This window comes from Tupaia chinensis, unplaced genomic scaffold (genome assembly GCF_000334495.1).
Source record: "Tupaia chinensis unplaced genomic scaffold, TupChi_1.0 Scaffold000477_1, whole genome shotgun sequence".
NCBI classification, from domain to species: Eukaryota; Metazoa; Chordata; class Mammalia; order Scandentia; family Tupaiidae; genus Tupaia; species Tupaia belangeri.
In genome coordinates, this window is record NW_006159986.1 from 2,040,475 (window position 1) to 2,051,789 (window position 11,315).

General features: G+C 37.9%; 1 protein-coding gene across 1 annotated transcript; it reads right to left on the reverse strand.

The window, feature by feature from the left end:
- Positions 1 to 237: 237 nt before the first annotated feature.
- Positions 238 to 10,590, reverse strand: KRT222 (keratin 222). The gene is made up of 6 exons (XM_006155943.1): positions 10,430 to 10,590; positions 6,503 to 6,631; positions 4,739 to 4,959; positions 3,021 to 3,097; positions 2,711 to 2,846; positions 238 to 1,427 (listed from the first exon to the last, which is right to left on the reverse strand). The coding sequence occupies exons 1-6, from the start codon at positions 10,523 to 10,525 to the stop codon at positions 1,199 to 1,201; spliced, it is 888 nt and encodes a 295-aa protein (XP_006156005.1). The 5' UTR covers positions 10,526 to 10,590; the 3' UTR covers positions 238 to 1,198.
- Between the last annotated feature and the right edge of the window lie 725 nt (positions 10,591 to 11,315).

The following is an 11,315-nucleotide window of genomic DNA, read 5'->3' on the forward strand; positions in this document are numbered from 1 at the left end:
TGAGTTGTACTCAACCATTTTTTTCTGCTTAGGAAGAAAATTAATAGCCTATAAATTTCTAACATTTTAAAACAGGTACTTATTATTTCAGGTCTTAAAATAAATATACCTGTATTAAACAAATTAGGTTGTTCTAAAAACTTTGCATCAATACTTCACTTATTCACAGATATATTTTCTATCCATATTTATTACAGTTCAAACAATTTAAAAACAAATCCTGCAAGTGCTCTTAGCTTAGATAACGATACAGTTATCCTAGTTCACACAAATGATTGCAAGAAATATTTATAATATTTCATATAGTAGTTTACCTAAGACTGATAGCAAACACTCTAATCACTTTTAACTTTATAAGTGGAAAAATTGGGTAAGAGGTTGGATCATTCTGTCTGAGTAACTACCTTTTCGACTTGCTTTTCATTTTTTGTTTGTGTATCTGGTCTCTGATTCTTTTTGTGTGTGTGCGCAGGCAAGATACAATCTTTAAAGTTCTTTAATTGAAGTAACTCTTCTGGAAATTAGATACTGATTACAGAAAAACTTTCAGATGTAGATTAACTTAATTTTACTTAATTATCAGTTTAGCATTGGGGTATGTTCTCTAGTTTGCTCAGAACTGCTCATGGAAAAGAACTCTTCTTATTTTTCTTAGTGTACAAATGATTGTCTCAAAGGCAAAATTCCTGGTTAAGTGAATAGTGAGTCTTTCTTTAAAAAAATCATTTAGAATTGCTTTCTTTTTTAAGTAGAACAAACTTTTTAGCTTTAACCAGTTATGGAATAATGAATAACTGTGTGATCTTAAAACGGTCATATTCAGGTGATCTATTTTTTTCTTGGAGTATTCAGCTACTGAGGGAAATTATAGACTTAACTAAACCAGCTTAATGCTGACTGTCCCTGATAAATTTCAAGGGAAAAGACCATTTGGAGAATAAATAAAATAGAAACCATACTGAATTATTGATTCTATTTTTTAAGCTCTCCCTTTCCAAAAAAATATATCCTAATTGGATTCAGAAAAACTTTGTCCCATAGTACTGTTTTTTCTTTTTACTGAAGAGAATCACACGTTGATTGTAACATTTTCCATACGTACTTAATAACTTACATTTGGGGACAGAAGGGGGTGAGCACAACCCACCTTGGTCCATCCTAACGTAATTTTCAAGTCAGGTCAAATACTATCTTTGGATTAATTAGCTGTTGCTGGAGGTTTGATAGAAGGGATACTGCATGATCGTCTCATGATAAGCCTGACTTCTATATCTGGTAGATTATCTTGCTTAGTCTGTAAACATCCTTCATCAGTGGCTGCTAGATGAAGATCAAATCGAAGAGAAACAGATTTTTTCCTTAATTTAGGATTATCTTTAAAGAAGGAACCTTCCCATTCTTTAATAACTTCATCCACTTTCTCTGTCCTGAAATGAAAACAAACAAACAAAACTTTTGATATTAAGAAGTATGGGTATATTAAAATATGTAATAAATATTCTATATCTATGAAAAAGAAACCAAGAAATTTGTATTATTTGTAGTTTGTGGAATCTATCATTTACATATTTTAAAAGTCATATAATATCTAAAGAATTTTGTGAAATTTCTATGAAATTCTCATGTTTTGGATGTATTTTTAAGGAAAAAACCAAATTAATGATTGAATAGTCTTTCATCTGAGTGTGTGTGTGTGTATGTGTGTGTGTGTGTGTGTGTATTCATGTCATATTAAAAATCACAATATATTGGGACCAGCAGTTGTCATAATGGCTATGTCACTGGACTCCCATGTAGTCAACTGCAGTTTGAATCCTAGACAGGTGGCTTAAACTCATGCTGGGCATGTGTGTGTGGATCCCAAGATCCTGAGAGGAGAATGGAGGAGAAGGGATTGCGGAGTGGCCATCCCCCCTGGGGGGTGATTCCTCACTTTCTGTCTCTCTCTTTCTGGCGAGCACACGTGCCCTATAGCAAAAACCTCTCCAAAAAATAAAAATAAAGTAAATAAATAAAATCACAGTATATTGAGGCCAGCAAGTGGCATGGAGGTAAAGGCACTAGACTCCCACACAGCTGACTATGCAGTTTGAGTCCTAGACCTGGTGGCTTGAAAAATCACACTGGGTGAGTGTGTGTGTGTGTGTGTGTGTGTGTGTGTGCGCGCGCGCGCGTGCGTGCTTAAAATCCCAGGAGGAAAATGCAGAAAAAGGGACTGCAGTGTGGCCATTCCCCCTGGAGAGATTTCTCACTTCCCTTCTCATTGTCTCTCTCTTTCTCCATTGCACGCAGGCACCCTGTGGCAAAAACCAGAAAAAAAAATCACAAAATATTAAAACTATAGGGAACCAGCAGTTAGCGTAATGGCTATGTCACTGGACTCCCATGTAGTCGACCACGGTTCGCGTCCCGGACCCGGTGGCTTAGAACTCACGCCGGGCGCGTGTGAGTGCGTGCCCAAGATCCCGAGAGGAGAATGGAGGAGAAGGGATTGTGGCGTGACCATCCCCCCTGGGGGGTGATTTCTCGCTTTCTGTCTCTCTGTCTCTCTCTGTCTGTCTGGAGCGAAAACCTCTCCAAAAAAAAAAAAAAAATTAAGACTATATAGTGAAGCATTCAGATGTAGAAGAGTAGTTACTAGAATTACACAATTGAATTTAACTTCTTTACATACATTTATGATTATTTCTGTCAGAATTATTTGACTTACTGGATAGTGCCATGAGCCTCAGTGCTCTCCTTTACAACATTTCCATTTAATATCGCCTGTTTGGTCACTGTTTCCACTTTTTCATTCTCATACCTTTGTGGGACTTTTGTTGAAAAAGATATTTCATTTATAATAGCTGAAAAAATGATATTTATGATATATTAAATTACAACATTGAAGTACTGTTCACAGTCAAATTAGAAGTCCAACATTTATTCAAATATCACTTTTTCTTTTTGCTACTCTTATTTCCTTATAATCTCTGTAAATGGCACTTCGGTTTTCAAGTTAATTTATATCAGAAACTCACCTGAAGGTAAAACAAAACCAACTCTACTCGTGGTGGGTTTTTGGTCTTTTTTCCCACCTTGGATACAACCATAATATCTGAAATTGGAAAGAATTACATTATAGAACAACACTGTATTAGCAAATACTAAAACAATTAAGGAAATGGATAAATTATATAGTCCTGTCATGGAAATGTTATCTAGTGGTGAAAATACAAAGCAAAGGCTACGCCATATTTTATGGATGACTCTCTCAAGCATAACATTGAATGAGAAAGCAAAGTAAGCTGCAGTTCACAAAGGTTTAAATAATATGCAAAACAGTTTCACACTTCGTTTAGGAATACACACGTGTTACTGTAAAGAAATGTACAAAACTATCAAATCCAGGAGCCACGTTAGGCAGCGGGAGAACGTGTGATTGAGAGTTGTGATTCAAGTGCCCAGGATACTTCAAAGACACTAGAAACTCTTCTTGCTTTTCTTTTCTTTTTTTAAGAAACATTTTCCTTCTTAAATTAGAGGAAGTAGGTATGTGCCCGGCGTGCGTTTCAAGTCTCTGGGTTTGGAACTCGACCACGGTTGGCCTGGGGGGAGCCCAGTGAATTAACCACTATGCCACTTGCTATCCCCAAAGACTGATTTAGCAACATCTTGAATGGTTAGGAGTTAAAAAGAATTTACAACCATTTATTTTGCTTTACTATACATATAGTTACATATATTCAGATATAAAATATTTTGCTTAACTATAAATATAGTTACATATATACATATATATATATATACATACATACATCTGTCTATCTCTCTATATATATATTATATAGTGTCTACAATGTGCCAGATATTGTGTTAAGCACCTTAAAAACAACTTATTTAATTCTCACAGCAATCCCATGAAGTAGTATTCCCATTTTACAGATTAAAAAACCCCAGAGGTATAGCGAGCTTAAGTAACTTGCCCAAGGTCACTCAGCTAGTAAGTGGTATAATTTGAGTTCACTTTATGCTTTTCAAAGAGTTAGTAAACATCAAGACTTATTATAGGGTAAAAAGTTCTTGCATCAAATTTTATAGAGGACTCAGAATTCAGAAACAAGCTAGAATAAAAGTTTCATTTTATGGGAATGGGAAGAATTGGAAGTCATGCCATGGTAAAAGCTATACAGTCTTATAAGTGATTATGATATTGTGGGAATTAATACAAATTTCTTTTGATATCTTTTATTTATCAGGACATCTGGAAATCTATTAAATCATAACTCAGAAAAATATTGCTTTCCATGGTTATATAATCATATTATTATTATTATTTTCGTGTTTGATGTATGATGAGGGGAATTGAGAGGAGGGGTTGTGGTGATACGTAAATTTTCTAAGCTTTTTTGTGGATGGTCCATAGGAGGCAAGGACTCATCCTAAATGATATAAATGGTAAGGAAAGTGAGAAAGCTAAAAATGGTCATTTTTGTAGAGATGGAGCATCATTTGCATTTTGTTCTGGCCGACTTTGTACTAGCTGATTGTGGCTATTGGGCTCCTAATTTTAGAAGGCTGGAAGCAGGCCTTCACATACTCTCTGCAGTGCCTACTAATCCCATCTTACTGTAGGAGCTCAGTGAGTATGCCATGGTGACAATAGCTTTTTTAGATTTAATTTCTTTGACTGCATCAACAACGACATGGTGGCTCTGTATTTCTAGCCCATTGTCATGCACTACATGCAGTTAGGTACCTGATTTCTTCCTTTTCTAGGAGGCGGCGGTAAGTGGCTATTTCTTGTTCCAGCCTCATCTTCGTATTGAGAAGCATCTCGTGCTCTTGAAGCTGCTTTTCAATGCCACGCCTTACTTCCAGCAGTTCCTTCTCCAGTCCTTCAATCACGGCCTCCAGGTCTTGCAGCTGCATCTGGTAATGCTGCTCACTGGCGTGCAGAGAGTTTTCAAGACCCCTCTCCTGTTGGTTCAGATCCTCATTAGTGACAAAATGTGTCCCTCAATCTGACCTGCAATGCCTTTATTCTATTGTGTCCTGTTAGTTCTTTCAAAAAGTTGCAATATGGGCTAGCCCAGTAGCCTGGTAGTTAAGGGGAGCCAGATCCCACATGGCTGACCAAGGTTTGAATCCCACCCCAGGGACTGGGAAAACACCTAGAATCTGTGCATACATGCTCCAAATCCCAATAGGATGGAGAAATGGAGATGAGATTGTGTTGTAATCATGCGCCATTGGGGGTGCTTTCTCTCTTTCTTTCTCCTCTCTTTTTCTGACTAGTGCACATGCCCTCTGGCCCCAAACAAAGACTGTTGTGATAATTATATCTCATTAAGCAAGAGGTATTTGCTTAAGCTTTGTGTGTCATCCAACATTTTCAAGATATGTGTGTGTGTGTATGTATTGAGAGAGAGAGAGAGAGAGAGAGCAGTTACCATATTTCAGAAGAATTCTGTGATAATTTCCATAGCAAAAAACTTCTCTGCAGTGTGATTAACTTGTTAAGTTGAATGACTTTTTGAATTCATGATATTGTATGTGCATATAAGAGCGAGAGTGAGAGAGAGAGAGAGAGAGAGAGAATGAACCACCCATGTCAGGGTCTCATCACACTGTGATCCCCTTTCTCCAGCCCTCCCAGCTTGTCAGAATCTTGGCATATGTGTGCCCCTAGTGGTTTCAGATCAACTGAGCAGGAGATCTGAACTGCCATTGGCTGTGAGGCTTCTAACCTGCAGTTCAGTATGTTACCAACTGCTCCACCAGCTGTGGCCTAATTTCTATTTATTTATTTATTTTTAGGTTTTTTGCCATAGGGTGCATGTGCTTGCCAGGGAGAGACAGAGAGGGGGAAAGAGAGAAATCACCCACCAGGAGATGGCCACTCCTCAGTCCCTTCTCTTCTGGTCTCCTCTCAGTACTTTGGGCATGCACACACACATACACACACACACACACACACACACACACACACACACACAGAGCATGATTTTTAAGCTGTTAGGTTCAGGACTGTTGGCTGTGTGAGAATTCAGTGCCTTAACCACTGTGCCACCTGCTGGCCCCTGGGACCTGATTTTTTAAAAAATATTGAAAATATAGTATGTCAAATATAAAAACTAGAGCAGACTGCTTATAAAAGGCATTTTAGGAAAGTGCTTGAATACCTTTCTATTAGAAGTCTCAGTGATGTGGAAGACTCCCCACTGTTAAGGCTGTAGATAATAAATGCTCTCTTTTCCCACTTCAGCAACCACAGAACATCAGGGTGATAAGCAAGTGTGACTTCATTTTTATGGGTGTGAACTAAACCTTGAGTGAGTCCCTATCAGCCACTGCCAGGAGGGAGGGCGCAGGGGCAGGTAATTAAAGGAACTAGAATTGGGCAGACTTTGGTGGCCCTGATTTCAGTTTCTCCCTGTAAAGTAATGAGTGCTATTCCTTTCTCTCTCTTAATCAAGTAGCATCTGTGGTCTCAGTGGGCCTTTACGGTCAGGGTCCTCACCACAGCATGGAGAGACTCGATTTCCACTTGCAGGTGGTGCCACTGGCGTCGGGCTTCCTTGAGTTCTGCTTGAGCTGCCTTTAAAGCCTCTTCATCTTTGTCCATTTTTTTGCTTAAGTCTTCTTCTAGCTAGAAGAGAACCAACAACAACAATAGACAAAAACAGTTCTGGAATAGAAGCTGTTTAAAATAAATGACAGAAAGGTTGTATAAAAATTAATTTTTTAAATCGTGAGAATAAAAATATGTGTCCTAGTGCTTAGTGACTAATTAATTATGTGAGCAAGTCACAGCCTCAGGTTTTTCCAGGGCTAAATGATGTCCAAAGTCCCTTCAAATATGACAAACTATGAAATATGGAAAATAATCTATTTTAACAAAAAGAAATAGTTTGTAGAACATAAATTTGTGATCTCTGATTCTTAACTTTCCATTATTTATGAATCATTAAAAAAGAAGAATGAAAATTAGCTACTGTTTCTCTGATGTGTTCTTATAGGCTGCTTTATCGAAGCAGATTAATATCTGTATCTATAATCTATCTATCTCTAGATAGGTACCTATACATAAATAATAGATAACATCTTTATATAGATAGGTAGTAGATATATAATATATCCAAAATTGATCGATTCTGGGACTGGGTGTATGGACAGGGGTTAAATACTGCTGGAAAGAATATTCCTTTAGTTATTTTTTAGTTATTATAGGCACTAGGGCTTTGAAATGGAATTCTGTGGGCCAGCTGGTGGCTGGTGGTTAAGGCGGCTAGATCCCACGTGGCTGACTGAGCAGTTGGAGTCCCATGTCTAGTGGCTTGGAGAAAACAATGGGCACATGTGCTGACTGTGCCCCAAATCCCAAAAGCAGAAATGGAGGAGAAGGGATTAGAGGCATGACTATCTCTCAGAAAGGGTGCTTTATCACTTTTCTTCTCTTTCTGTTTCTCTCTGGAGAGTGCAAATGCCTTTCAGTAGATTTTTTTTTTTAAAAGGCATGTATTAAGAACACTCACTGTTGAGTTAACTTTTTAAAAATTGATGTTTTTAGAAGACATTAATTTTGAGTATGTGGAGCAATTACAAAAATGACATATTTAAAAATTGTTTTCAGGGCCAGCAGGTGGTGTGGTGGTTAAGGTGCTGGGCTCACACATGGTTGACTCAGTGGTTAGAGTCCATGACCCAGTGGCTTGAAAATCACACTAAGTGCATATGCATGCATGCCCAAAATCCTGAGAGGAGACTGGATTGTAGCATGGCTGTCCCCACAAGGGATGATTTCTCACTCTTCCCAAGGCCTCTCTGTATGTGATCTAGGCTGGCTGAGGCTAGGAGTGGATCATGGTGTGAAGACCCAGTTAGGGGTGCCTGTCTCTCTCATAGAAGAAATAAATGAATAAAAATAAACTAAAAAAGTGAGATATTTTATATTCAGCTTTAAATATTTTAACAATGATGTCAGAATTTATCAGTTGACAGTTACCAGTATTTGACCCTAAGAACAGTAAGAGCAATGTACAGAATTGATTGCATTTTGAAGCAAAAATTACAACTTTTTAATGTTCATACACAAATATGTTTGAAATTTTAAAAAGCTATTATTATTATTTTGGGGGGGGGAGGTTTTTGCTATAAGGGTACATGTGCTTGCCAGAAAGACAGAGAGACAGAAAGTGGGAAATCACCCCTCTCGGGGATGGCCACACTGTAGTCCTTTCTCCTCCATTCTTCTCTCGGGATCCCAGGCATGCACACACACGCAACCGTATGTATATATATTTAAAGGAAACATTGGAATAAGTGAAAGTCTATGGATACAGTTTAAAGTATTAGAGAAAAATGGTATGTTTCTTTAAGTTTGTTGGTCACCTTCTCTTAGTGTTCTCTTGGAAAAGTCACACAGCAAGCAAGACATACCAGAACTACAATAGAGAATGTAAATAATTTTGGGAATATGAAAATATAATATCTCCACTGCCCTCTTGGATTTCAAGTATGGAACTGGTAGCTAAGCTTGTGTGGTAGCAATTCTCAAGATGGTGCCCAACAAACCACACCTCCCAAATTCATGTCCTCATGTGGTCCTCTTCCGTACTGAATCTGGGCTGACTAAATTCTCACTTTAACCAGCTGAACCTGGCCGAAATGATGCTGTGCCATTCAGGACTAGCCTGAAAAGTGTGGAAAACTACTCCTATGCTTTTGAGAGCCTTGGGCCAACAAGTAAGACGTTTGGATACCCTGTTGGAAGGACCATATAGACAGGCCAGATGGAGAGAGACTCTGAGGCTACAGAGTATGAGAGACTTGTCCCAGCTGAGCCAGCCTTCCAGCAAACCCCCTGCCAAAGTGCCAAACACATGAGTGAGCCACCTTGGAGATCCAGCCCAGTAGTGCCCTCAGACAATTGCTCCCTGCCAACATGCAGCAGAACAACCACTCCCACTAACCCCCGTCAACCCACAGAACTGTGAGAGAGAATAGAATGGCTATTTCAGTCCACTAAGGTTTGGGTGGTTTGTTACACAGCAATCGGTAGCCAAAACAGCTTATGCTTCTTTATTTTGTAATAATTAAATAAGCAGGCTTTCTTGAATTTATGCTAGCTGACATTGTGAATTATTTGGGAAAAATATGATTTTATGCTAAAAAATCACACAAAATTTTCTATAGTTTTACTTTTTCATTTCAACTTATTCATGTCAGTATTGTGACTTGTAAACTAAACTTGCATTTCTACTACTGAAAAATAAAGTGTTTACTTGGTTTATAATTTTCAGAAATTATAGTCTATTAATTTTTTTCTTCCTCTTTTTAAAGGTGAGTAAACTATTCCAACACTTGAATCAAATGTTTCAGCGACTTTGCTTGATCTAGAATACTGGTTATTCTTTATGAAGTCTGAAAAATGTTTCCCAGAGGTGAAATTTATGTTACTGAAAATGAGATGATAATGGAACAAAGTCCTGTGATTTCCTAGCAATATTTTCACTTCCAATGATGTTCTTAAGTAAACTTTTTGCTGTATTTCGGTGCTTGGAATAGAACTTGAACTCAGATATGATAGATAAACTTTTGAAAAACACTAAGAGTCTGAATCTTTGTTTCTAAAATATTAGTTTAGAAATTTATTTAAAGATCTGAGACCTTAACTAATTTCTAAAGGTGATCATCACTTAAAACTGAGTCTATAAAATGAGGTTTTAGCCTTTATCTAAGTTGGTCCTCTTTTGTTTTTTTTTTTTTGAATACTGAAATATTGCAAGCTTCGTATTGGAAACATTTCTCATTGTACAAAAGCAGAAATCTATAATCTAAGTGGAAAGTGCCTATCAATTTGGGTGATTTTGATTGTCATAATTTATATCATTGTTTCTGAATGCCACAGTCACAGACTCAGATGATTTCTATTTATAACAATCTATATAAAACCGAAGTCATTAAACTGATGTTAGAAATCTTTTAGAAACATTTTGCTCAGTTTTATCTCCAGAAAGGGAGCAGGCCAATAGATCTTAACTATAAAACTCTTTGCTTTAAAGCTATTATTTCAATGATCTCTATGCATAACTCCACAATATCTTTGAAGGGTATTGGAGATGGTTCCTTCCTGAAGAATATCTAAAAGAGGTTAGGGTGTACCATTTTATTGTACGTCGACCCCGTGTTTATTAGTGATAGTAACCTCATAATTCATATAAATGTCGAATGCATCACTCAACACTTACTTAATGACAATTTAACAGGCTAATCACAGTATTTCCCCCTGTCGTCCCAGTCACATTGCAGTACAACCTAAATTCCTTCCCCAGTATATGCTGCATGGAAAAGGAAATACTGTACCTCATAGAGGCCGGGACAGGAATTGGGTAGACATGGATTGTCTCCTTATCCTGGAAGGTGCCTGTCTGTATGAAATCATTACCTGGATCCTTGTTGAGAGCACCGTCTCTATCTGATTTCTGGTGAGGAGCTTTTCATAGTTTGCCCTGATCTCATTGAGTAGCTGGGACAGTTCCATTCTTTTCCCATCCTCCACCTTGGCTAACTGAACCTTATCGATAGGCTGAGTCGCTGCGGCAGAGCCTGCTCTGCCTGCGTCGTCGCTGAGAGCAGAGCTGAGAGCCCCACGGAGCCTTAAAGATGCAGAGCTCCTTTTTTGGCTGCCAAGATGTTTCCAATTAATTATGCAAATATATGGTAAACCCTTTGCTCCTACTGTTGGTGGACTGTGGTAGAAATGTCAGACACTCCATGAAGGAAAGGAAAATAAAAATGTCCTGCATTGGTGCCCTGTAAAACTGAGTACTGCAGGGGGAACGTTTACTTATTTTATGGAAAGGAATGGAGTATACCATAAAGGAAATTATAGTTAGTTTTCTTAAGATATTGCATGGAAATAAATATGGACCCCAAATATGCTAGTTAAAATGATCTTTCACAATTTTTTTAAAATTTGGATTCTTGAAACAGAAATTCTGTGATAGAGCATTAGAATATGTTGTGAACCTTAAATATTCTGATGGTCACTGGAGAAATTTATGGTCAGATTAAGTGGACAGTTGTCATTAGCCACAGGACTGAATGAGTATTTCTCTCACACGCATGCTGTCATATCTCAATACGTGGCAGACTGCTGGCCGATAGCAGAGTTTGATGTATTGAGGTGGATTTCTGTAAGCATATTACAGATGATGCTATAGCTCGAGATAAGTGCTACACTAAGTCTGAGAACGGCAAGTTCATATTTCCAATGTATTAACGGGACTGAAAAAATAGAGCCATGTGGCCTGTGGAGGGTGTATTCAGTG